Source organism: Parus major, chromosome 1A (assembly GCF_001522545.3).
Source record: "Parus major isolate Abel chromosome 1A, Parus_major1.1, whole genome shotgun sequence".
NCBI lineage: Eukaryota > Metazoa > Chordata > Aves > Passeriformes > Paridae > Parus > Parus major.
The window spans coordinates 42,227,251-42,254,831 of record NC_031773.1 but is presented as its reverse complement, the minus strand read 5'-3'; the positions used below and the strand labels follow the sequence as shown (position 1 = coordinate 42,254,831).

General features: G+C 36.4%; 1 protein-coding gene across 4 annotated transcripts in view; it reads left to right on the top strand.

Moving 5' to 3' along the window:
• The window catches only part of EEA1 (early endosome antigen 1), a 62,090-nt gene that overhangs the window by 21,269 nt on the left and 13,240 nt on the right, over nucleotides 1–27,581 (top strand). For 3 of the 4 annotated variants that reach the window (XM_015628037.3, XM_015628036.3, XM_015628038.2), the window contains 19 exons: nucleotides 3,781–3,835; nucleotides 3,954–4,019; nucleotides 4,848–4,887; nucleotides 5,678–5,785; nucleotides 5,921–6,042; nucleotides 7,471–7,626; nucleotides 10,033–10,149; nucleotides 12,080–12,418; nucleotides 15,545–15,694; nucleotides 16,683–16,802; nucleotides 17,029–17,232; nucleotides 17,938–18,138; nucleotides 18,343–18,456; nucleotides 19,668–19,823; nucleotides 21,562–21,701; nucleotides 22,260–22,590; nucleotides 24,010–24,111; nucleotides 25,193–25,387; nucleotides 26,621–26,803. In XM_015628037.3, the coding sequence (XP_015483523.1) occupies nucleotides 3,781–3,835; nucleotides 3,954–4,019; nucleotides 4,848–4,887; nucleotides 5,678–5,785; nucleotides 5,921–6,042; nucleotides 7,471–7,626; nucleotides 10,033–10,149; nucleotides 12,080–12,418; nucleotides 15,545–15,694; nucleotides 16,683–16,802; nucleotides 17,029–17,232; nucleotides 17,938–18,138; nucleotides 18,343–18,456; nucleotides 19,668–19,823; nucleotides 21,562–21,701; nucleotides 22,260–22,590; nucleotides 24,010–24,111; nucleotides 25,193–25,387; nucleotides 26,621–26,803 (2,899 nt within the window). The remainder of the gene's footprint in view (nucleotides 1–3,780; nucleotides 3,836–3,953; nucleotides 4,020–4,847; nucleotides 4,888–5,677; nucleotides 5,786–5,920; nucleotides 6,043–7,470; nucleotides 7,627–10,032; nucleotides 10,150–12,079; nucleotides 12,419–15,544; nucleotides 15,695–16,682; nucleotides 16,803–17,028; nucleotides 17,233–17,937; nucleotides 18,139–18,342; nucleotides 18,457–19,667; nucleotides 19,824–21,561; nucleotides 21,702–22,259; nucleotides 22,591–24,009; nucleotides 24,112–25,192; nucleotides 25,388–26,620; nucleotides 26,804–27,581) is intronic. The other variant, XM_033514203.1, reaches the window with a different exon arrangement.

Below are 27,581 nucleotides of genomic sequence, written 5' to 3'. Positions count from 1 at the left end.
GAAACAGTACCCATTTGTGCATGTGCTTTTGTGCCAGTGTTGAGCTGCTTCTAGTTACACTCAAGGTTTTATTAATTTGAACTTATGCAGTCAAGTATTTATGTATGTCCCATTTCCAACTAGAATTAAAAGGCAGCTTGTAACTTATGTTGTCTGATACTGATCTGACAGTAGGTGAAAATCAGATACATGTGTTTATAGTACTAAGCCACCTGTTTCAGATTCAGCAGACAGTGCAGCATTACAGACCAGAATGATTTTACAAGTGTAGCAGAAAAAATACAGGTTTCTCCTAATTTCTGACATAGAGCTGAAATATCATTGTTTGAGAGTGGAGCGGACAACCCTAAAGATAGAGAGGAAACCCAATTTTGTCCGTAGTTAATTAGGATATTTGCTGCATAATTACAATATCAGTATATGCTTAAATAGCTTTCCTTACTCTATATTATAACCTATTCTATATTATAACCTAGTTATTTGCAAATCTGTGTGTGCCAGTAATTCTCCTTCTGTGTTTCAGAAACTCCATGTTGATCTTCAGAAATCTTAACTAGCTTATTTAATATTTTTCCTTTTGTCAAACCTGTATTGTTAAATACATCCCTAGGGAGAATATCAGATTGTTTTATTTTTGAGAGGGAGGGATATGTAGCAGGAACTGATAATGTGAAACTTTCTCTAGAAATGTTTAACTGAGTAGTCTGAGCTGCTTTGGGAAGGTTTTTCTTGGGGGTAAAATTTACATAAGTTTCCACTTGCTTCCTGCTAGTTCTTTTTCTGTTCAGTGCTTCTTTTTACTATTATAAATAGCAGTCCATGGTACTGTTTTGTCACAGGCCCCCAGACTCCCCTGGTTTGTACACAGGAGAGTCAGAGTGAGCAGCACAGAGACACACTGCACATGACCCTGTGGCTTCTGCTGATCCTGGGAAGTAAATAGTTCAAATGTTTTGTCACAAGCAGAAATGTGAACCAAAATGACAAATAATTACATTGAAAGAAATTCATATATTTATGTAGCTAACTCAAGAGAGAGTAGCTCTTTGGTGAGAAAAGAGTGTGGAATATAGCCTGTTTCAGTTGATACCCAAATACAGATATGCATCTCCCCAGTACTGAGCAAAGCTGGCAGGCCAGTAGGAACCAGCATTAGCAGAGATCTTGGATGACTCCTTCCTTGTGGATAGCTGCCTTCTTTCTCTCCTGCTGCCTCAAAAGAAATCAAAATCAGGCTTTACACAGGATAAAGTGTTAGGGTACTAGTGAAGTCATATCGGGCTTAATATGTGCACATTTATTCAGTAATGAATATTTCTTCTTTTTATGCCTGATTTAAGTCTTTTTGAAGTAATTTAACTAAGACTTGAAGTGATACTTTTGTTAGATAATGGCATTCATATGAGGGAATTATTGGTCATAACTGTATTGTTTATATAGTTTATTAAATACTTATTTGTATGCCTACAAATTTCCAAAGTCAGCCAGATGTTGTCTGGTGAAATTTAGATATTTTTTTCCCTGGCTTTTGACAGTTTGAGGACAAGTAGTTTTGTTTTCTCTCACATAAATGAAAAAGTGGACAAGGTCAGGGAGTTTTGATGGAATAAAGGGAGTTTGCTGAGAGCCATTGTGTAACACATGAGCTGTATTTTCCTGTTAGTGTGGCATTCTTTAATGCTGCACATTTGCCTGCTTGCTTGAGAAAACTCTCATTCAACATAAATATGTTTTTCCAAGCCTTGGAATTTCATATTAAAGAAATACTGCAGCATGGAGCTACTCCACTTGCTCTCCTTGTGTGAAGCTTATGTGCTTGGGACCAAGATTGGGAGGTGAAATTCCATATGTAGTCAATAGGAAAAGTTAAGTACTGGGAATTATACAGTTTCTTCTTCCTCCCACTCCCCAGTAAACTAAGAGTAAATCATGTAACTACCCCCAGTGTGATTCAGCAAGACCATCAGTAGTCAGTGCTAGGGTGGAGGCACTGGCATTGCAAGTGGGAAACCTAGTGGACTGTAATGAAGAGACACTAAGGGTTTTCCAGATGGTAGGCTCAGATGTGCTGAGAGGAGAAAGGGATTGTCACAGCACTAGCAGAAAAGGAGATTTGGTGAGGATTAGGATGACGGGAAGAAAAGCAAAGTTACAGTGCTTGTAGTGATCCCTTACACCAATTCCCCCCATGCATTTTCCTCTGGTTAAACTAAATTTAGGTTTCATTTTATTATGGTCTAGCAAAATTTTGTTGAGCTATCAAGGCAACCACTGTAGAAGGCTCCTTACATTACAAACTCATTCCTTTCTCCTCCCCTCCGCCTTATCATCTACTAAAAACTAGCTTAATACAGCTCAAACCATTCAATCTATTGTGAAGACAAGAGCATCTTAAATGCTTTGGTATTGCAGGTCTGGTATATGTTCTGCCCAACTTCAATACAGTTAACTGTTCCACCTGCTTATTAATTTATAATCTTAGATCTGAATCTTTTCTCTCTTACTTTTACTGATGAGAAAGTGGCTTGCTCTTCACCCACATCCAATGTACAAGTTTTGAGATGCAGCTACACCTGCCTCAGTAAAGCTGTATTTGCAAACCTCCAGTAAATGTATCACACTGGCAGAAAAATGTGTACATAACAAAATTTTCCTCTGAAAAAAGTAATTCTCCCAATATCCCATGTTTGTTTTGTCATTAAAATTGGTCCACCTTGGAGCTCTTGCTCCACTGGTTCAAACAGATGTTTCACTTGCTACTTGATGACCCAGACCTGATGTTAATATGCTAATGTAGATTGAATTTATTCTGCACCAGTTTAGATAAGGAATAACTTTCTTTGGTGGTTTCTTTTCTCCTAAGTATGAGATAATTTGATAGAACATCTGTGGAGGAGGGGATAATGCATACCAGCAGCAATAAAACTCTATGATATAAAACAGAGATGATTTGTTGGCACCTCACATATATGTTCTTTGTAACCCTTAGTGTTGCCACTGTACAAACAAAAAGAGTATTTTTGAATAATTTTAATTACCCTTGTATTCTTGGTGTGGAGTGGCTGTATCTCATTAATGCAACATTATCCTTGTGTGTATAGTTGTGCAAATCTGTAAGGAGACCTGTGATTTTGAAGGGTGCTGTGTGAATCAATTACTAGCAGTTATAGCCTTGGATCTTGTGTTCTTGTGTGGCTGGAGAATTGAGCATGGAATTTGAGAATTTAAAATTTTAAGGCTTTAAATGGTCAGACCATTAAGTGAATGTGTCTGTGGGGCAAACCAAATCGTTGTGTGGGTGAAAAATTACGTAATTGCATATTTCAGGAGTAAGATAGCATGCTGTCACTTAGCATTGTTTTTCTACATTATATGGGAAATGGAAAAGAAACATGTCCTTTTTGTACAAAGGCATGCAAAGCAGTGAAATGTTCCAATGCATAGCTTTGTCATTCTGAGCTCATGTGGTAGAGCTGATGCATTGGTTTAGATATGCATTCTAAATTCTAGATTTTCATGAGAATTTTTTTCATATCTACTTCTTTACTTATCCATTTAATACGTTTAGCATTTTTCAAGTGATGTGCAAAGTGATATTACTCTGGTTTGTTCCAAGTTTAAAAGAAATCTAAAATTAAAGATTTATAATTATGTAAGTTATATTTATGTACTACATGGCTATCAGTCCAATTACTTAACACACGTTACAACTTGTATGTAACTGACAAAATATAACCCCTGTGTATTCATTTTCTCCACTCTGTGGATGTATTTATTCAGAGATGAAGTATCACTGCTCCGACAAGAAGTCCAAGACTTGCAAGCTTCGCTGAAGGTTGGAAATGTATTTTACTTTCACTTGGTTCTTTGTTTCGAATTGAAGTGTTCCACTGTCTTAAGCAACCAAATTTATAGTCTCTCTCCCCATCTTCTTTTTTTTTTTTACCCCTCAGGAGGAGAGATGGTATTCAGAAGAGCTGAAGAAAGAACTAGAGAAATTGCAGGGGCAGCGGCAGCAAGTAATTGCTTTAAAATACTTGAAGCAGGTTTATCGTCAGCATTGACATTGAAGATTAAAACCTTTTTTGTAAGGCACGTGGCCTGATTTAGTTAGTTCTGTAATTTAAATATTGATGTGTTCTTGAAAACAAAGCTAGTTATCTCTACATAATGTAACTATATATATAAATGTAAAGAACGAAGTCAGAATAGATAACAATTCTTCCATACTACTCACTACAAGCTCAGTTCAGACTTTTCCTTCTGTTGAGCTTATTCAGAATTCAGTTTATTAAACAAAATAAATTGAGTGTGGTGTTTCAGACAAGGCTATGGAGTCTTTCTTTTAAGAACTTTTGAAAAACAGCAGTGGTATTTCATAGATATCCAGCTGAGCTTAAAAAAGAATGCAAGGCAAATTGTGATGTGTTGTGCCCTAAAGGAAACTCTGGGTTTTTTTTATTACTATGAGCTGCTTAGATGTGGGATAGTTACAAACCTCAGAAATTGTTTTCTGATAGAACTCCCTCTCAGGATGTACTTCTTGATGTCTGTAACCTCTGTTTTTAGGACAGATTTCTATCTTGAGGAAAGGGAGGGGGAGGGTATTCTTGCTGGAACCTTATGAGTGAAAACCTTTATAGTAGCAATATATGAAATGAAAAGTCATCTTGGCCTTTTCCAGTCTTCCAAATATAACTGTTTGAATTCAGGTATTTTTATACTGCTGTGCAGTATTTGAGCACAGAAGTCTTTATTTCCCTGTCTTTTCCAAAAAATGGATGAACTTTGGAAGTAGTAGTTTTTATTCCTATTGTCTAATGGTGCATTTATTCTGTTTTCTTAAGGATTCTAAATCTGATGGATTGACAACAGCTACGTCTACAGGTGGCTAACATTTTATTATATTAATTTCTACACTGCTTTGGAATTTATTTTGGTTTAGCTTTTAGGTAAATTAGCACTTCTGGTAAATTAAAGAGCTAGAAAGCTGGAATATTACAATTACTGGCAAAAAAAAGTTTATAGTAATATCTACTAAGAGCTATTCATGTTAAGCAGTAGGCTGTGGGAAATATTCCAGGGCTCAGGATTTGAAATTTTTAGAAGCAAAACAGGAGTTCTTCTGAATCTGAAAGCAGTTCTCATGAGACATTTTGAACACTTTTTTAATAATTTCATATATTCAAGCAGTCAGATATATACTATACCACTATACTGTATAAAGTATAGCACTTTTCAGTGACGGCTTTATGTAGTGTTTTTCTGTGCTCATTGCTAGCAAAGAAAACAGTGAATTTTTTATTTTTTATTTTTTTTGTTTTGAATACCTGTAATTTTTGCTCTGTTTATCTCCATGAGGCATTCACAGAATAAAATTTTCCCTATTTGTGCATAAGCTATCTAATTGATACTGATTAAAGTTTTTAATTGCAGTTCAGGGCTTGGAATTCAACATCATGTTGCAGTGATCTGAAGGGCCATTTGTGACAGAGTGCTCAACTAGGGACAGTGATATCATGTTTGCAGATATTTAACTTCAGTAAAGTTTGCTAAGGTGATTGGATGTTAAGGGATTTTGGATTACATATTCACCTCATGTGGTTAGTTAGGGGCATGAGGAACTGTATTGTCCTAATTCTTCTAGAAAATAATACTGTTCTTTTTATGGAAATAGAATCATTAGAACGGCAACTAGAAGAGATCCAAGTAGAAAATTTTAACATTAAGCAAATGAAAGACTTATTTGAGCAAAAAGCAGCACAACTGGCCACTGAAATTGTGGGTAAGTGTATTAGCATGAGATCTGATTCTCTCCTTTACTTGTGCAATTTGTGAAAGGGATCATGTATTCATCTTCTTTCTTATTAGATCTTAAATTATGATGAAGAAATAATTTATTCATCTTCTTTCTTATTAGATCTTAAATCAAAGTATGATGAAGAAATCAGCCTTCGGGAAGGTGCAGAACAGAAAGTGACAAACCTGAGACAAGAACTGCAGAAAGAGAGAAGTACAGTAGAAGACTTAAAGACAGAGCTGGTATTCACATCACATTAATGTTTTCGTTGTTTTCAAGTCAAGGGAAGAGTTTATTTAAATGCTTGCAAACACAGTTTTAAAGCAGTTCAACTCTGTTGAACTTGAAGATGACTGCTTATGGGCTGAAAAAATTCAGAGTACCATTGTTTTTAGTCTGCATTTTCAGTGTTTTTCCAGTGAGAAATTATATGTTGTTTCTGACATATATTAAAATTCACCCTGCATTACATTGTAGTCTTCTTACTTAATGCTCTACCCTTCAGCATTTCTGCAGTGTATTACATGTATAGATGTGCTGCACAGACCTAAACCTGGAGCATGCCATTGCCGACTTGCACAGCTATCTTTAGGTCACTCTTTTTCCATGAGGTGTTATGCTCTGACTGTCCTTGGGCAGCTGGATTTTTAAGAAGTGCTCAGAGAGGTGTTTTGTGACACGGTGGCTGAAAAACTGGCAACTGTCATCATCATGCCTATGTTAATCTTGTCCCTCTTGTGCTTGGCTGATAACACCAATGTGTGTGTATTCCAGGATTTTGGCTGCTGGTGACTTTTATATTCAGCCATGCCTCCAGGGAGCATTCCCAGTGACTCAGCAAGTTGGGCCACTTCTAAAGCAGTAGTGCAAGGAATTTACTAGTTTCTCCTACTCAGCTACTCCTTAGACTCTAGAGGAAAGGAGGATTTGTGCATCTCCCTTCATCTCTGTAGCTGACTGCCCTCAAGGGCCTATTGGCCTTGCCCAGATGCTGGACCTATCCACTGCTCCCTGTTCAGTTGTTTCTTGCATTCCATTTTTCTTATCTTTCTTCTGTTCCTTTTCTCTTCTAAAGATGCCAACACTCCTTTTCTCTGTTTTCTTTAGTGCTCCTAGTTTCCATCCCTCTCCTTTCCCTCCATACTGTTTCATGCTGAGGGGTGTTACGGTTCTTGAGATGCAATTACCAACAGATTTTACCTGTGGGTTTGGTATGAACCATATCTGATAGTATCTTCAAGACAGTGCCTTCAGCTGCCCTTTTGTTTTGTCTGTGGTGCTTTTCTGAAATAATTCTTGAAGACAGGGACAGTATTCTGTATCTAGCCATCTACCTACATAAATGTTACAAAAATTAAATCTTTGAAACAATTTTCCATTTGTCAGATTTGGTTGAAATCAACAAACTCAAGATTTAGCAGATAGAAACTGAAAACTAGCCCTTAAATTCTGTTTTATTTGGGATTTATAAGCACTTCTCTGTGGTTCTGGGGATTTTTTGGGAAGGTTTTTTATCTTTTTTTTTCTTTTTTTTTTTTTTTAAGCCTAGCTCTAATGCTGTATATGTTACCTTGTCTATAAATTGATGATTTGATAGATTTTTAGAAATGACATTGACACTGGAAGCATGTCTGCCAATGTGGTGTTGCTCACTACTCACAACTTTTCAGCTACAAAGGCCTGGTGTGGAAGATGTGGCTGTCCTGAAAAAGGAGCTGGTCCAAGTTCAAACACTGATGGATAAAATGACTCTGGAACGTGAAAGAGAATCTGAAAAGCTGAAAGATGAGTGCAAGCACTTGCAGGCAGAGCAGGCTAACTCTGAGGTAATAGTCATGCATAAAGATGTGTATCCTAGCTTGGCTGTGATTATCATATGAAAATGGAAAATAATAATTAATCATAATGAAGAAACATCTTTCTTCATTGAATCTTCTCACTTCTCCAAAAGTTTTGGTTATTCTGCTCTTCTATTGGTTAAGACTTCCACTTCCATACAAGCAGAGAAAAAGGTGTGCAGCATCTCAGATTTGGATCTTTAGGAAGAACTTTACTCCTCAAACTGTTTCAAACAGCTTCTGGCTAAAACACGGTTTTGCTAAGTGTTACTCACAAGAAAATAAGAACTGGAAGTCCTTCATTGACACATTGGCTGCAGTGCTTGACATAAATTTTTGGCAATGTTTCATTTCAGCTTTACTCTTCAAGACCACATCATGGACTGAAATTTTAAGGTGGTTTTTACTCTGTCCTTGGCTGTTTTTACAGGCTGGTTGGGGATACATGTATAAATATTGGGTTTCAAAGTGAGTATCTTTAAAAAAAGGTAAATGCTCAGTATGGGTAGAAAGAACAAAATATTACTAGCCATATAAGAGCATCCTCAAATACTGCAGGAGAGGGATGTGAAGGATAGTGTAGTCTACAATTGTCACCTAAATCTCTTGGGTGTTTATACCTTTTTTCAGAGCTGTACCTGAAACTGGCATCTACATCTTTCAGATGAATATTCATACTGAGCGGCTTCTTTCATCTTGAGTTTCTCGCTATAGTGGCTCCTGCATAGTAAATGTGCTATGAAAACAGCTGCACTGCTTTGGAGCTAAGCATTGCTATAAATCTCTGCTTATTGGGATTTGTTTCAGTATCTTATAAATCTTCATTAAATGCAGCACCTAGACTTAATCGTTAACTTGAGTGTCCAGAGAAATAAGCAAAATTAGTAGCCTCAATTGAGGGTAAATTTAATAAAACCAGGACTTGAGTTTTTTTGTTATTTTTTTTTTCCCTCACACTAAGCAAAGGCATTAGAAACACTGGAATATTTATAAAACAAATCAGAGGAAGTGTGCCTACTACAGCTTTTGTGACAGCTTATTTCCATCTTTCATCCATCCATTTTATTTTTCTGCTTTCTAATAGAGACATTTAAATTTGGGTTAATTTTTTTGGAAAGCATTTAATTTTTATAGCAAATTTCTGTCATATCTAGACAATTTCAAGATGTTATTAAATAAAAGCATTCGGATTTTTTTAATGGTGCATTATTCATACAGATGCACCAACAAGAAAATATTAGGACTGAATATTTACCTAGGATGTATTTCCCTGTTTAAAGAGAAATGCAGGATGATCTTATTGAATTGAGAACAAGAAATGGATCATTATGCATTTGAATTATGATTCTAGTTGGAAAGGCTGGAGTGATGTCCTTAGTTAGTTTTTGCACATTTTCTGAATTATATTCTCTCAGTATGAAATATCCATATTTTTTATCCATTGTTTTCTGATAACATCCTGGACTGTTTGGCCAGAGGCTGATTCTAAGATGTGTTTTAACTAACAGCTCTGTTATAAAACAGCATTGTAAAGCACAGTGTTGCAGAAAGTCAGTTAACTATATGCAGTCATAAACTGTGTTCTTATGTTCTCTTTGGTGTTTCTTTCTCTGTAGGAAGGTCGTAAATTGGATGGTCATTGTCTATTACTTCTGTTCTGCTTTTTTTTAAATTCAGTATTTATTCATTTGTGCTGAAATCTCTGCTTATGAGAGGAATATGAAAGAAAACTTCTTTATAAAGGTCACTGCTATATAGTGTATTTGAAATGAGTGCATTAATACATGACATGTTTTAGGGCAGCTGTGCCCTAAAGTGCTTTTCTTGTTTTCTTCCATTACTGTGTTCAAATACTGTGCAGTCATTGATATATTCTGTTCTGTACTGATCCTGTTTAATGGGGTAGTATTGTTCCTCTGATTATGCTGACCTGCAGGGTTGATGTGTCCAAAAGTCACACACCAAGTGTGCATCAAATGCCAGACTTGGCTTCTAGAGTCTTTTCCAGCACATTTCCCTTCCTAGAGTGTTCAAGATTTTGGCCATCTAACTGTAATGACTTAGAGAGACTTCACCTTTGGCTAGAACTGTGATAATTATCAATAAATAATATGTTTTGATTTTCATCAGTTTTGGGTTCAATCTGACATTTGCTATTAGATTGGGTCAGATTTTCACCTTCCAAAATAGAACATAAATGAATCTCAGCTGGGAAATTGTGCTCAGTGATACTTCTGATGGTGCTCTGACCTTAGTTTACAGGTGATTTTTTTCCTTAGGATTTTTATTTGTATAGAAAATTTATATTTATTTTGCTACCAGACACCTTGCTTTTGTTGGATTATGCTTGCAAAGCTTTGTTTTAAATGTGGAGTTTTCTGTTTGTCTTTTCAGGCTACCATTAACCAGTTAAGAGCTGAACTTGCCAAAGGACCTCAGGAAGTAGCTGTGTATGTTCAGGAGCTGCAAAAACTTCAAAGTTCAGTCAAAGAGCTAGAACAGAAGAATCAGGTGAGAATGCTATTATTTCCTATGCTTGTCAGCTCACATTAAAATGGAAACACATTACATACTGCCTTTGGAAGCAGTGAAGACTAAATTCTTGCAGAAGTTGAGACTTCCTTTGCCATTTTGTCTAGCAATTGGACTGTTACAATGCACAAGCAAACACCATATTTTAATGATCATCATATTCTACAAGTTGAAGTTGTTTAGGTTGTTATGATTGCAAATTTTGAGTTGCTGCAGTATATCTATCATTAAGCAGAATTGCCATCTCACACTCTAAAAGTAGTACCCCTGGAAGTAATACATTTTTCTAAAAATCATAATTTGAAAGATATTCTGAGCTCTCTTCCTTGGTTTTCCAGTTTCTTAGCTTTTAGATTGTACTTCTGTCATATTTTTCAGGCCATTTACTGGCATCATGAATGGTAGAAAATGGAAATTAATTCCAGAAACTTCTCAATGTATATTCTTTGAGAGCTGTTATCAGAGTTCTTTGAGCTTGCTGCATTTTGTATTTGTGTTTAGAAATCATGTGTTGTGGGGGCAAAAATGGAAATAAAATACATGCATTTACAAAGAGCCTTGTTAGCTTTGGAGAATAGGAAAAGGCAGGGACCAAACAGAGTCTATTTAATGTAACCTAATATTAAAGCATTTGCAAAAAATGTAAGAAGGTGCAATTAAAATTTGGTAAATGAAACTGCCTTTAGCAGGATGACTCGTTGCCTCACTAAATCGGGTGTGGAACTGAGAAGGTAAGAATTGTCAAGCTATAATTTTCCACAGACCAGCAACAATGAATCAAGCTTTTGGCAGAAGTGTTGCTGTATAATATAGAGCCCTTTCCTGAATCTGTTAATATTTCATTAACAATGTGTAGTGAAACAGATTGATGCATAAGTTAGCCACACATTAAGAGAGAGTCCTCTGCTATGTCAGGATAATGCCAATCACCACATGAGGAACAGGAAAAAGAGAAGTGGCAGTGAACTACTTTTCCTTTTTCAGTTTTAGTGACTTAAAGCACTTTACAGCCAATCTCCTTATGCAGCTTTTTGTAAAGTTTATAAGAATATTCCATAAGAATATATTCCATAAGAATGACATGCTAGCTAAGGAATTTTGGCCCTTGAGGAGTTTGACCTAGAACTGGAAAAGGTAAGACTAGCTTCCAGTGAGAGAAATTGCTTCCACTTTAAACAGTTTGTCATCCTTGCATCCTTGAAAAATCTGTCAGGGAGGAGTCATTATTTCATGATAGAACACATTGTATGTAGAATATAATACATTTGATATGAACATTGATTTATAATTCAGTTGCAACGTGGGAAGAGATTTCTGTGCATTGATGCGAAATTTTTCAAGCTCATGTACATCCTCAAGCAAGAAAGCTGTTTCTTACATTTTCAGGAGCTATACTGAGAACAAAGGTATATGTAAGTATATGTATAAGCATAAAGGATCAGTTCTCTGAGACCAGCAGGAACTCTCTTTTTATTATTTTTAAAGAACAGTAATTATGGGTCTTGGCTAGCCTTGCAGAAGCCAGTAAGGGCCTGTAGCTCAGAATATAGCTAGCATGGAAAACTTTTCAACTTTTCTCCAAGCAATCACAGTTGTAATAAAGTTAATTTGAACATTCAGGGGAAACAAATTATTTTCAGGATATGGAAATAGAGTTTGTGTTGTGTTCTCAGTAAGAGGAAGTGAATTTATGTGAGTGTGAAAAACAGTATTTCCACTTGAAATTGTGTGCTGTATGGGCTCCAGAATTGACATGTGTAATACAAGATACAGGTTAATATTTTCTTTAATGATGTTTCTGAACACATTCTTCACTGTTCAGCATCAACAGTTAGAAAGAAATTTGAATGATATGTTGAACAGCTGCAAGCAGAATTGTACTTGAATTGCTATATAACTCTCTTCACAGAGTCTGACTGAGAAGCTGCTGAAGAAAGAACAGGACTACACCCAGCTGGAAGAAAAACACAATGAGGTATCTGTGAGTAAAAAGAATGTGCAGGCAAGTTTTCACCAGAAGGACCTGGACTGCCAACAGCTTCAGGCAAAGCTGTCTGTGTCTGAAGCCTCAATACAGAGATTACAGACAGAGCTAGGTGAGAAGGCAGAAGCAAGCCAGAAACTTAAAGAAGAGTTATCCGAAGTAGAGACCAAGTACCAGCATCTCAAGGCGGAATGTAAACAGCTCCAGCAGCAGAAGGAGGAAAAAGAGCAGCATGGCCTGCAGCTCCAAAGTGAGCTCAGTCAGGTAAATTTCCTTAATGCTCCTAGACCATCCTCTTTGAATGGTTCTTTAAAACCATCTCATAAATTTTAAAACACTGCATATGCATATTTCTTATGAACATGCATTTACATTTCCGTATTTGAAGGAGGGTAGTTAACCAGTACTTGTGTTTTACTACACTATAGGAAGTTTGAGAAAAGTGAATCTTGGTTTTACATTAGAGCTGAACAGTGCTTGATTGGCTTTAAGTCTGAGTAGTGAATATAGTAGGGAATACCTAGTGTGAAAAAACAGGTCAACATGAAATCTTGATATTGCTTCCTTAGTGTTTCTCCCCAAACAATTTCACTTTATGTTGCTGATAGCATAAGAGAAAACTACCAGAGCATACATCCCCCCCCACTAGAACCTATTATTCTGCTGAGTCAAATGTCTTAGAGGACTTTCTTACAACATTGAACATTTTGAAACTTGAGGCTGGTTGAATTTAGTTTGTTTTTGGGGTTTTTTTTGAGAGTAATGTGTTAGACTGGAGAAATATTTGGGTGTCAGTAATGTCCAGTCTTAAGATGTAAAAAATTATATCTTTATTTGTTAGTATGACATACTTCATTTTAATCTTGCTAAAGCTTATTTATTTTATAGTGAGTGTTTCTGAGTTTTCAACCCTTTGTAAAATCTGAAACAGATCAAATTGCAAGCTCTTGTGTGTATAGTTTACCTTGGAAGGACTGTGACTTGGCTTAAACCACGTTTATGTGTGTATTACATGCCCAGAATGTCTGTCTCCTATTAGTCTTTTGTTAGGGTGAGAGAGATAATTATGTTAGTTATCTGTGTAGGAGTCTGCATTTTGTCAAACTGCCTCAGTCTGCCTGGGCAACAGAAGTATAGCCAAGAGGCTGAGCTGAAATCTGTCTCCAGCCTGAGAGGGGATTTTCAAGAAGGATTTTTGGGGTGGGAAAATGAAGGAGGAGGATGGTGAGTAAAGCATTGCTGAATGCATTCCTATTACTTCAGTGGAATTACCTTTTTATGCATGTAGTCCATGAGCTTACATTTAAAATATGAATTCTGTTTATGGAGGTATATGTACAGTTGTTCAATCAAATCCCAATTTTTAAGAATCCTTGTCATCTTCTCAAAATTCATTTGAATGGGTGCATGTCTGGTTAAGCTTGTACATTTTAGAATTTTGGCCATGTGGAAGAAGTGATCTTAATGGAAGAAACCTCAGTAATAGTGTTGGTCCCAGCACAACAGTAGACAAGAGAGTATGGACTCCTTCAGTTTTGAAGAAATGTTGATTGCTAATAAATTCTATTGAGAAAAATTGAATCTACTTGATTGTATCTTTTAAAGTCTAGATATTTTTTCATGATTTTTTTTTTTGCATTCTGTAATATAGGTTAGTCCTGGATTTTATGGTCCTGCTTACTTAAATGTCATCTTAAAGTTCTTCAAAAATACTTAACCATGCCTGTATTAAAAGTAACTAGTGTAAAATATTGTTTACTGATTTCCCTCTTTCAAAATATTTTTTCCTGGTATCAGCATAGCCATGAATAGTTAATAGTTATCTTGTTGCACCCTTTCTTCAATAGATTTTTTTCTACAGTTCTTTGTATTTTTGGTGAGGAGGAAATATTTGTAATTTGGTGATCCTTCAAGAAAAGACAAATGTTCTTTGTTACTGGAGGAGAGATTATGGTCTCTTTCCTCACCCTGTCCTCCCTCTTCTCCTACCTCTGTCCTAACTCTACAGTCACTGTTAGCAGTCAGCATCTTGGCCACATGTCAAACAGCTTTGCACTTATGATTTTTGTGGTTGTGGGCAGATAATTTAGCTTGACTTTTTAAGAAGGTAAGTCATGGCTACATTTATATCCCTGTCTCCAAACCCTTTAAACTTTTGCATTGTTTGATAACTTGAGCTAAATTTTGACATGGCCCAAAGGACTTCAGTCCTAAAGTTAAATTCTTTGGGGAACAGACAGCAGGAAAGAGGCTTCACCTCCCCTTAATGCCTGGGTGGAAAGTATAATGGTATCACAATCACTTTCCTTTTTCTGCTCTGCTAGGCAGCCAGTTGGTCAAACAGTGATTGGTTGCAGCGACCAATAAAATTGGGCTGCCTTTTGCATAGATATTAGTAGGGATTTAAGGGAAGCAAGAGGGAAGGCTTAGGGGTATTGAAGGGAGGACCTAGAATTAAATGGTTCAAAGGCCTCGGACATAGATGCATAGGGGAGGAAGCTTCATTCATAGCTTTCCCACAACCTATGGAAAGTTCTTGCTGTGCTGCAAGGTCTGCATTCTCTGGTTTTGAACTGAGTTGAAAGGTCATTGTGTCCTTGAACGTGTTCGTGTAGAAGTAGGCAGGAGGCAACCCAGGACCTATTGTGGCAGTAGAGTAAGCTGATTTTATGAAAAGAGCTTTTTAGAACAGTGAATTGTAATCCTTGCGCTTTGAAGACGGTGCAGTACTGCTTTTGATGACTGATAAAATCATGAAGCAGATTTGTGTCCAGCTGGAAGAGCATATCCACCTGCTTTCTCTGTGCTGCTGGAAAGTACTGGACTGTAAGCCACCAAAGTTGCTGTGTACCCTACACTGACTGCTCATGTATCTCTTCTCTGCAGAGAATGAATGCCATTGATGTAGCCAGCTGAAGCTAAAAATTACACTCTTAGTATTCTAGCAGTGCAGAACAGTATATTGTGGGAGGCAGTGGAGCAGGTAAAGGCAGGGTGCTACTGGATCTACAGGAGTCAGTCATTGAACTGGATAAGCCTAGATGGCTCAAAGCCATAACTATTTTACATGATGGTCCTTATGATTTTGAAGGATCACCCTCTTTCTGTTATATCTCTGTAACTTGTTTTGAAGGGCTCCTGTAGATAAATGAGAATGTTTCTGGGACCTTCTGACCAACTTTTTGAATATCTCTTTTTGCGTGTGCAGTTGATGCTGTCTTTTAACATGGTTTGTGTTTCTGAGATGTATGAGGTACATGCATGGCTTCAGAAGGTCATGGACTTGTTTTGCTCTGGGTTATGAAAACTTCACATAAACATTGAACAAAATGAATCTAAATCACTGTTGGCTAAGGAATGACTGAAAAAGTGGATGACTCTTTTTTGCAGCTGCACAGTAAACTCCTAGAAACAGAGCGCCAGTTAGGGGAAGCGCATGGGCGGCTCAAGGAACAGAGGCAGCTGTCCAGTGAGAAGCTGATGGACAAAGAGCAGCAGGTGGCTGACCTACAATTAAAACTTTCTCGTGCTGAAGAGCAGGTAGGAGTTTTTATGCAGATTCTATAGTTTGTTCTGGTTATAAGTCTGTACACATACTTGTGGTGATACTGCAGTTTATAAAATTCGTTCTCGTGGGAATTATTTTGACTAATAATGTCAAGGACTTGCAGTAAAAATCCAAATCTGCTTAGAATCTGCTTGTCTTTACAGATGTATGTGTGTTTGTGGTGCTTAAAAAATGAACAAAAGTTGTGCATTTTTCACCTACGAGTTTTGTCTAAAGGTCTTATGAAAAAATTACTTAGGTGCACATTTGACCCCATGGGTAGTTTCTTTTTTTAAAAAATAAAGCCCTACATGAAGCAAAAGTGACCATGGCACAGCAGGTCATTGATAGTTAATAATCAGTGTGGGGTGGATGGGCAGAAAACACTTGTTTTATTAATTTTTGATTTGTTTTAATGGATATCTTGTGTATGTTGCTGATTTTCTGCTGGCTGTAGGGGGATTGGCCAAATATCTGAGTGGTATGTTGTCAAAGCTTTAAACTTTTCTGTAGCTAATTTGCAAAGCCTTGATTAGTATAGAAGTGGAGAGACTGCTAAACTGAGTTGCTACTAAAATAATGACTGACAGTTGCTACTGAAATTGCCAAAAAAAGTAATAATAAAGTTGTTTTACAGGTATCTGTATTATCAGTCATGTTACATCTTAACAACTATTGCAAAAAACATACTAAAAATCCCTTATGTTTTAGATTATGAGCTAAATTACATGCATCTGATAATTGTTTTATAGTTCTTGCTTGTGATAGAGAATCTCACTGATTAATTGTAATGAATGCTTTGATTAGATTTTGATCTAGCATTACAGGTTTTTGTTTTTACAAGTTTTTAAATATCCATGTTTACACTAAAAACTTTTGTAGTTGGAGTGAACATTGAGTACAATTGGCATATTGAGTGGTGCTTTTTTCCCACTCAGTAGTCTGGTTTGTTTGGTATTTGGTTTTGGGTTTTTTTTTCAGCTAAAGGAAAAAGCAGCAAATTCCACAGAATTGCAACATCAATTGGAAAAGGCAAAGCAGCAGCACCAGGAGCAGCAGACACTTCAGCAAAATACGACAGCAAAACTACGAGAAGCCCAGGTAATGTAGTTGTGTATCTTCATGTGAAAGCGGGTTCCAGGTTTTCATTGTGCTAAATACTTTTTCTTTCTAAAAGTGACTTTCAGGAATTATGGTAGTTTCAATAAATTAACTTATAGATCTGGAATAGAATATATGGAAAGTGTTTGATAAATTTATCCAATATTTTATACATTAGGCTCAACTTTTAAGGTCCTTATAATTAAACTATCATATTCTTGTCTAGAATGATCTGGAGCAAGTACTACGACAAATTGGAGATAAGGACCAAAAAATTCAAAATCTTGAGGCTTTGCTTCAAAAAAGTAAGGACAACATCTCTCTGCTAGAAAAGGAAAGGGAGGACTTATATGCAAAGATTCAAGCTGGTGAAGGAGAAACTGCAGTTCTTAACCAGCTACAAGAGAAAAACCATGCATTACAAATACAGGTAAGAACTTGGAGATCTGTTTCCTTTCATTCATTCTCGTTATTGAATCTTGTTTCCCTTTTTTTTCCTATCTCATCAGGTGTGACACTAATCTTTTCTATACTGTTCCATTTCTTTAGAACTTACTTTCAAGATCTTACTGTAAATTTCACACGACTTGTGTTTTGGTGACTTCCATGCTACCAGCATAGGGAAATGAATTCTTAGATACTTCATTTGTACACATGTTAGTAATATGTATTTACAAATCGTTATATTATATAGCTATATAACTATATATATATATTTTTATATGTATATACTTGTAAAAAACTGTATATATAGTTATATATAAATAAATACAATACATATATTTGTTTCACTCATTTTAAAAAGAGGTTTGATTCCTGTTTTCAACAGCAAACTTCAGTTTAGCCTGCATCTGTTATCTCCTTAGTATTTTTTTTCTGTTGCATTAAGGCCAAGTTGACAATTCCCTTTTGCTTCTATTTTCAGCTGGTAACCTATTTAAATCTGGTGTAGCGTACAATATAGCTTTATTGTAATAGTTCAGGAAAAGAAATGTGATAGCATTTGGTCTCCAGAGCCATAAAAAAACATACTAAATTTTTTTGCTTCCTTGGACATGCTGTTCCAGCCTTTTAATGTTTGTTTTTTGTTTTTTGGTTTTTTTTTTTTTTTTTTGGTTTCTTCTTTCCACTGCAGGTAACTCAGCTGACAGAGAAGCTGAAGAATCAATCAGAAAGTCATAAACAAGCCCAAGAGAATTTGCATGAACAAGTGCAGGAACAAAAGGCACACCTAAGAGCTGCTCAAGATCGTGTGCTTTCCCTGGAAACAAATATCACTGAACTAACCAGTCAGTTAAATGAAAGTAAAGAAAAAGTGTCACAACTTGATGTGCAGGTAATGGATCTCTGTGTTTTATGGTTATGAACAATTCTGGTTGTGATTCCCCATTTGGGAAAAGGTGCATTTTTCTACAAGGAGATACATACACTTACACATGCATACTGCTGATTTTACTATTAAACTTACTGGTGGCTATCAAAAAATTAGAATGAGCTATGATAAAACAGATGTTTTAGTGAAATACAATTTGTCTTTCAGGTAAAAGCAAAGACTGAATTGCTACTTTCAGCAGAAGCGTCAAAAGCTGCTCAGAGGGCGGATCTACAGAACCATCTGGACACTGCCCAGAATGCACTTCAAGATAAACAACAGGTATTAAGTGACACATAAAGTTTCTGTGTTACCTAAAAACTGCTTAAAAAGACTAAGAATAGTCTTTTTACATGCTCAGTAAACATGTGAATAAGTACTGGGAAATGATTGTTTAGGATATTTTAACCATGTGGTATTAACTCGTTTCCTTTTGCTGCTCCAGAGCAGATATATTTTGCAGTGTAAAGAATCTACTTGGGAATCCATTCCTTGCTATAGGGTTATCATTCAGAATCTAAGCTTTCCTTAGGTATTCTGTAGGTATTATTCAATTCCTGTATGTATGGTATGAAGAAAAGATTGTAGAATGCACTCAGTGGAAGCAAAAACTCAACTCCTATTGCTGACTCAGATACATTTACTATCAGCTGCCAGTATTCACAAATAAGTCTCTGTGTGCCAGCTGACATAACAATTCAAAAAGCTGGTGATAAGAATTAAATATTTTTTAATTTGTTTTAGTCCTAGTGAAGCATTTTACTGTTTGTTGAATCAAATATTTGCATAGTTAAAATCAGTGCTGCTGTGGTCTTTGTGGAAACATCCACAGATGTTAATGTGGCATTTTGTAGCATGGGAATGTCATTATTTGCTGTAAACAGGAGACAACTTTTTGCAGCCATTAAATAATTAATTGATAACTACATCAGCTTCTTGGAGAGCAGTGAACTTTGATGTAGCTGTCATCATAGTGGTTACTAGGTGAATGTGCTCATGTCTCTTGCAGAATTTATTTGTTCTGTGTTGAGCAAAATGTTTTGAAATCATCTCTGGTATTTGGAGAACTGAGCATTTCCATTTTATTTGCTTGCCTCTTTGATGGTTGATTTTATGACAAAGACATCAAAAATTTTATCTAGGTTTTTAAACATTATTTTCTAGTAACTGCTTTACTATTTTGAGGATCTGGTGCCTTTATTACCTACAGTTCCTCTTCCATTTACAACTTGAAACACCTTTGTTAACATTTAGCCCAGAGCCTGTAAGGTTTGAGAGAATACTGAGGCTTTAAAATAATTTATTTCAGTGAAACAGAGGGAATTAGCATGTGTGTTTGTTTCCCCTTTCAATTTCCTGCTCCTGAGAATAAAAAAAAACCCATTATTTTCCTTGTTAATTTGAACACATTAGATCATTTAAAGCATATATGACATTAGTAATTTTTAAAGTTATATAAAAGGTAGCAAACTTTGTATTTTTTTTTTACCCAGGAGTTAAATAAGGTCAGTGCTCAGCTGGATCAGGTTACAGCTAAGCTGAATGACAAGCAGGAATACTGTACTCAGCTGGAAGCCAGTCTTAAAGAGTACAAAGAAAAATGCCTTTCTTTAGAACAGAAAACTGAAGAACTGGAGGCTCAGCTTAAGGTTTGTATTGAACACAGTATCTGAACTTACGGAAACTGATCTCTGCTGTTAGGCAGCATGTGGTAAAAGCTGTGCTCAAATTAGGGGGGAAGGATTATATCAATACCACTTCTGTTGGTTTTCCTTCTCACTAATGTTTCCTAATTTAATCCTGTTCTTCCATGCTAGTATATCACATTAAGAAGATAGGCCTATGACTATACTGTCATTTTCCTGTGTGGGTGCTTCTACCAACCATTTAGCCACGTGGAAATTGTTATGTGAGGGAACATGAATATGTCCCAAAATTAGAGTTTTGAAGTTTGAACATAAATACTTTACAAGTAGTGGCAGGGAATATATGTTACATTGGCTGGCCCTGCTTAACACCACCTGTCTGGTTTAATTTATGTTTGAAGCCTTTCAGTAGGCTTTTTAGGAAGATTTATTTATCACTATTTCCTCTCTTATCTTGATCTGGAGTTTTGCATTCTAGTTCTGAAATCAGTTTTTATTTTAAAGTCTGCATAATTCTGGCAGAAGGTTTTCAGAACTTTTTGGTGTTTTGATATAATAGTATTTTCAGTGGATTAGTCCTAATGCTTGAGAGCTTTAAAATTTGGGCTTTGACCTTTGTTGACTATTTTAAAAAAACATCTTGGTAGTCAATATTCATAACACACCAAAGCATTTGATACAGGACTCATGGGAACAATGCAGAACTGGTTTTGCAGTGTTGTCTGTCTGTTCTGAGGGAGGTTAGTAGTCTTTATGCTCAAGACTGAGTTGGGTGTTTTCCCTAGCTTTTGTGCTCTATAGGAGAGAAGAGAGATTGTTTTCCATGTGTGAAATTTTAAATCAAATGCTATTAAAAATTAAAGCTGTCATGTATTTAATTATCAGCATAATTATTTTGTTCTTCCATCTCTTCTTTTGGACACTGGGGATTTTTTCTGCCTACTTTGATTTTTGTTTTTAGTTTCCATTCTTTTGCTGAAGTTTCACAAGTAGCCAATAGACACAAATGCTTGGGAGAAATGCAGAGCTTCCTTGTGTATGATTTTATGAGGTTCCTAGTAGCTGAAGTGTGAAACTGAGCAGGGTTGTTGATGCTGTCAACAGGAATGCAATTCTATCTTGGCATCATCACCATTCTTTTAGATTATCCAGTTGAATGTGTGGCATTTAAAAAAATAAAAAATAAGAGAAAACAAAAGGCCCTCAGGAATTTTTTTTTGAGAAACTTGGCCACTTTGTTTTATGGCCTCTGTGTGAAAGCAGAAGTGCCTGTAAAACAGCCAGTATGTTAAAGAGTCTAAACAGTGCCCATTTGCTGAAGGCTTCTGTGTTCTTTATACTCTATTTGAGTGAAAAAGTAACTATGGAAAAAACCAGAATAAAACCCTCTTCCAAGCAAGCATAGAATTTCTTCACTGCTGTAGTTTGTGTCTTAGCTTTTGCTGTAAAGCTTTTTATCTATTACTGTGCAGTAAAATGCCTGCTTGGCCTTTCATTTAAAGATGCTTTCAGAATGTTTTGCAAAACCAAAATAGTTCAGTCTGGAGGAGCAGGTGATGAGCAGGAGCTAAATAGTGAAAGATAAATCTCAAAGTGATTAAACAAGTAGATGATGTGTGAGATTTGTGACTGCTTTCTACAGTTAATGCTACTCACAGACTACATGACTCTGCTTTTTATTGCTATTTTTATTTTGTTGGCTGTGTTCTGATGGCTCTATCTTTTTATTTTTCTCTCTCAGAAACTTGAAGGTGACATTCTTGATGCTAGAGCAAGTAAAGACCAAGCCCTTCAGGAGTTACAGCAACAGCAACATCAGTCTAAAGAATTAGACCTCCGGACAGCAGAACTGAATAAGCAACTTGAAGAAGCAAGAGAAGCGTATGCATTTCCTGTTTTACAGTACTTTTCAAAGTCAGACATAAAACTGGGGCAGTTTGGACTACAGTTGAAATTTTCTGCTTCTCTCCTGTGATTTCATAATATCATAGATAAGTGCTGAGTCCCCTATGGTACAAGAGCTGTGTTGTATCCCACTTGTTGTCTTTCATTCCATCTGCCATGTTGTCTCACAGGAATCACTGACTGCTGTGATTCACTACACTACTTTATTTGATTCACTGCTCTTGTCAGCTAAATATCTGAACAGTTTGATGTAGTGAGGTTCATATTTAAATATGCATAGCTCTGTAATCTTTTTCAAATACAAATTTGCAATTTATGCATAAGCAGCAAAGGAGTAGTTACTGTTCATTATAATTGAGGAAGAAAGAACCATCTCAATACTAGTTTCTGAAGTTGCTGTTCCATCTTAACTGAAGAGATGTAATGCCTATGAATGAAAAAAGAAACATTTAAGGATACAAGATAACCTGTGAAAAAGAAAAAAGTTTTATCTTTACAAAACTTTAAAAAAGTTTTATCCTTTTGTATTTGCAGGATGTCTAATGCTCAGTTGAATTTGCAGAAGAAATCTGAGGCTCTTGACCAAGCAAACCAACAAATTTCAAAGCAGGAGGCAGAAAAGGCCAGTCTCAAACAGAACCTTGAGAAATCAAATCAAGATGCAAGTAAACAGCTCAAGGAACTTGATTGTAAAATGCAAGCAGCCACATCAGAGCTGCAACAAGTGAAATTAGAGAAGGACGCTCTATTAAAGGACCTTGCAGATACCAAAGATAAGCTCTCAAAAAGCTCTGAATCCTTCAAAAAAAGAAAGGAGGAATTAGAAAAAGAAATTAAAAAAGGAAAAGCAGCTATGGCAGAAATGGTTAGTAGGTTCTTTAATTAGGTGTTAAGTTTGGTGTATATACATTCTGATAAAACGATTTTACTTACTGTTTGAAAACAGTGTACATATGATGACTCTGAATGAAAATTTATTATTGTAAGGAAGACCAAATTGTGATTTTTAGTAGTTCATACATGTTTCCCAACTTAAATTTTTGCCTGGATATTTACAGTAGTAAACATCAGTCATACCACATAACAGGATCCTTGCTTCTTGCTGCATGCCTTTAACATAGTGAAGAAGCTAAATGGAGATGACAAGTGGTGAAACAATTTGATGGGAAATGTCCCCCTTTTAAAAAAATACATCAACCATATTATAACAACACAAAGTTTTAGAACCTTTGCTAAAGTGCTGTTGCATTGAAGAAGTTATTTTTCTGAGGCCATTTTCATTTCCTTTCTGAAGTCTTCATATATAGAATTTCCTGTGCACTTGTCTGGACATGCCGGAAAGCTGCATACTGCAGGCAGAGAGAGTAACATCATCTGTCATTTGGGGAATGCCTAGCTTAAGGTATTATTGAATTTTAGAATGGTCTTACAAGTGACAGTGTAACAAATGCTTGACCACTAGAGCAACCTTTTATGATAAAGAAAGTAAACTATTACTAGGGTTAAAATACACCTTTTTCTTACCTCTTCTGCCTTGGTGATATGATTGGGCACTGTATGAATACAGTTGTTCTGACAGCCTTGTCTCAGACATGGCAAGGAGTGTCCTTCTCATAGTCTTCTCATCTTCTTACATGTCACCATTTTCCAGAACCCATTCAGACCTGCTCTTATTCTAAAAAAAAATAAATCTGCTCATAGTTATAAAGAACATTTGTATCTTACTCATTCACCTTTTGAAGAAAAGCTCTTTTGTTTGCTTTTCTTAGTTACTGCTGTTTAAAGATCTGTTCCTCCTAAAAACTTGAAGGATTTTCTACCCGGTTTAGGACTTAAAGATAGTAGTCCATATTCTGCTTCTAGTTCTGTAGTCTTTTGGAGGGTCTCCACTGTCTTAAATGCACAGTATTTGGGCTTAACATGTGGTTGCATATGCATGGAGGTCTGCAAATGTACTTGCTTGTGAGTTTTAGAACATGAGGGAATGAGCCTACTACTTCATCAAGAAGGGGTGCCAAGCACGGCTTCTAACAGGGAGATTCTCCCTAATCAGAAAATCTCTGGCACATGCCTGAGTTTATTAGTATAGGGCATCAAATGTGTGGCTTAGATTTGCCACATAAAGTTTTGAGAGGTTTTGAGCTGAAAGTGTCTGCAGATGAGAAGGTATGATTTTTCATTGAAAATGAAAGTGTTGTTTTTAAGGATATATAACCCCTGCAAAAATACTCTGCACATGGTCTGAAAAGCTAACAGGAATATTTCCTTGTCTTATGTTTTTTAGGAAAAATCTTGCCAAGAATTAAAACACCAGCTTCAGATACAAACAGAGTCTGTAGCTAAAGAGAGGAATGAATTGAAAAATTCACTGGAGAAAAAGGAGGGGGTAAGTTGTCTGCTTATTTTCAAAAGTCTAAAAACCAATAATAGTAAATGTTTAAAAGATTGATTTTCAGTCCCAGACCTGCTGGGACTGATGAGAGATAAAGAAGTTTCAATTCTCAAATTGTAAACTATCTTTGACACTGAAATAAGGTGATACTAAAACTTTCCTAGAGGGTAATGTGAAGCTTTAAAATATAGGTTTTAGTCTTAGTTTTCTGTGCTCCACATACCGTAGCAGGGGATTTTAGTCCTTCAGGTTTTTTCATTAGTGAAACTGTTACTTGGTATTACTGTGTCCCCATTTTCTTTTGTACTTCCATACAATAAAAGTTGTTATTTCATATCCTTAGATCAATTTTATTCTCAGTCTTATTCAGCATGTTCTCAGTGTAGTTGGCAGGTCATTCTCAGATATCCTTCAAGGACTGAATTGCTTTTCCAAACTTGTGTAAGTCATTTTCTCGTGACTACAGAGGACCCAAATGTACTTCTTTTTCAAAGATGAGCGTTCAGACGAACGCAAAGATGCAGTGTGTCTGGCAACCTGAAGGACATGTCTGCTTTCATGGGTTTCTTTACCCAAGCCATCTTCTGTTCCCTAAAGGAATCAGAAAGGATTTGATAGTGGACATAGTTTGATAGACTGTGATGGACACTTACTGTCTGAAAGAGGTGTGCAGGTGTAATGCTAATTGCTCTATGACTATTGCTGCTACTTCCCTGGCTCCTCACTCGTTCAGCTGAAGTGCTGTGGTGCTCAGTGGAAAGTGCAGAAGGATGAGCTTGGTGTATGCTGCAGTTGGCAGCAGGAGAGCCCAAACCACTGCTGGTGTGAGAAAAGTTGCCGATCTTAATTTAGAATGGATAAAAAAAAGACTTCTCTTGATCTCTGGTTAGTAAATTTGGAATAACAGATTATTTGAATGTGTTACAGTAGTTCTGAAAAATCGACTTGCTAGTGTTCAACCACATATCTCTGAAACAGCAGTGGCACTGTGGGATGGTCTGATTCTGTGAACAGCATGTACAAATAGTGATTTAAGTTTAAATTATATACAGTTACTTAATATTTTTGAATATAGATTTCTAAGCAGTTGTCTATAGACCTTGATTCAGCAAGAGCACAAGTACTGGAAATCCAGGGTCTTCTGAAGGAAAAAGAAAAAAGTGAGCAACATCTCCAGGGAAAGCTGAGAGAGTTAAAGGAATCTTTTGAGCAGAAGAAAAAACATAGTGAGACACTGCAAGCTGAATTAAAAACTGCCCTTTTAGAAAAGGTAAGACTGTTCTTTCTTACTCTTACAAGAAAATGAATGTAAATTCCTCTGATAAATACTGAGGCTTTTATGTCAATAACTTTGTGATAAACTCTGTTTGCTGTAGTCTTGTTGGAAATTATTAGGTCAGGATGTGGAAGTAAGGTCTTCAGATGCTGTTGGAGACAGAAACAACATCAACAGCAGTAATGAAAAGAACTAGCGCTGAAATATGAATTCCATAGGAATTTAATTTTAATAAAGGGATAAAATAAGCTAGACTGAATGTGGGCTTTTTGCTTCAGGAGCAAAGCAAGACCTTCCATTTTCTTGTAAAGCAGTAGAATTTTGTGAGAGTATTTTTAGACAAACTCTGCAGCATTTTAAAATGTCCATGGCAGTTTTAAACCAAGTCTTCTCATATTATACCAAAAGAATTTATCTGATGAACAGTATGAAACTCATAAACCATAATGGAAAGAGTTCAAATGTCTAACAACATTAGGAAATGTTGTGCTGTGTGCCATGCACTGTTAAATATGGCTCCAGCTTCGGCTGCCCACTGCTACATGTCCATATTTGTGCTTTAGACAGCCTGTGGAAACCTTTAGGTCTTGGTGTTGTGGTTTAACCCAGCTATCAACTCCACACCACAGAGCCGCTCAGTGACTTGGGAAGACAAACACCATCACCCCAAACTCCCTTCCCTTTCTTCTTCTGCCATCTCCATATGCTAGGCATGATGTCATATGGTATGGAATATCCCTTTGGTCAGTGGGATCAGCTGTCCTGGCTGTGCCCTCTCCAAATTCTTGTGCATCTTCAGATTTCTTGCTGGTGAGGTGGTGTGAGAAGCAGAAAAGGCCTTGGCTCTGTGTGAGTGCTGCTAAGCAGTAGCTAAAACATCCCTTTGACAACACTGTTCCCACCACAAATCCAAAAGACAGCCCCCATACTAACTACTGTGAAGGAAATTCTACCTCAGCCAAAACCAACACACATGGAAACATTATTCCAATATTTAGTGTTTAGTCTTAATATAACACACTAATTCACTTAGTCTTTTGTCGTGAATTAAATTTTGTTGTTAAATTAGTTATAAAATGTTGCTGTAAAATCACAAATACCAAATTACTGAACTGTTATTCCACAAGAAGAACAAAATTCTTGCAGTAGAAATGCATTTTGTTGAAATGCTTAAGCTAACTTTACTGTCTGTAACTTTAACTGAAACTTTCTATGCTTATGTTTCAGGCAGAGCTGGAGAATAAACTACAACAACAGTCTATTTTGTCAGCACAGGAGCTTAAAGCAGAGAAGGGCAAGCTAGCAGACTTACAGAAGGCCCATGATAAACATAAAGAAAACATGGAGAAGCTGCAGCTGGATCTTTATGGGAAAGAGTCTGAGCTGCTGGCAACCAGGCAAGACCTCAAGGTACTTGCAGTCATTTTAATGTCATGTGTGATTTAGTGGGATGTTATTACTCATTTTGAAGACCAAGAAACCATGCAAGAGCTGTGAATAAGTGAATTCACTTCAGTAAGTGAAAAAAAAACAAAACCCTTCCGCTATATATAGAATTTAGTGCTTTAGTTTAATCCCTTCCCCCAAGACAAAGGAAATTCTGAAACTAATTTAAAGGCAAACATATTTATCAGTTTACCTGAAATACCCTTGAATTTCTGGAGCAGCAAAGTGAAAGGTTGATTTGGTTTTATATTCATTAAAGAGTTATTTCTTTAATGTTGCTTTTCCTTGTTATATACTGTAGCTTTTAACTAATTGATATAGCATACCTAATTAGGGCAAGGTCTGCCAGTATGTGAGTAACTGCTGTCTTCCAGATGATTTAAATAGAATATTCCTGGCTGATGGTAGATGTTAGGAGATGTTGAACTGATAGAAACAGTAGGCTTACGGACCTCCTTGGAATACAAGTGCCAGAATTTAGTCCTTGAAGTTTTTGCTGTTCCTAAACTGAAGTTATCTGGTTTTGTATTAGTGTGCAGTGCTTTCAAAGAGGTATCGCTGAGAATTGAGCCAGTCAGTAAAGGTGTTTTTTAGCCCTTTTTTTCTGCCCTTCTGCTTTGTGCCAGTACTAAGGCAGTGCTTCAGTTAGTCCCAGGACATAGTGTGCCACAGAGACTGAACCCCAGGCTCAGGTTATTTTAAGAAACAGAGAAATACCTCCTTTACATATAGGCCACTGCAA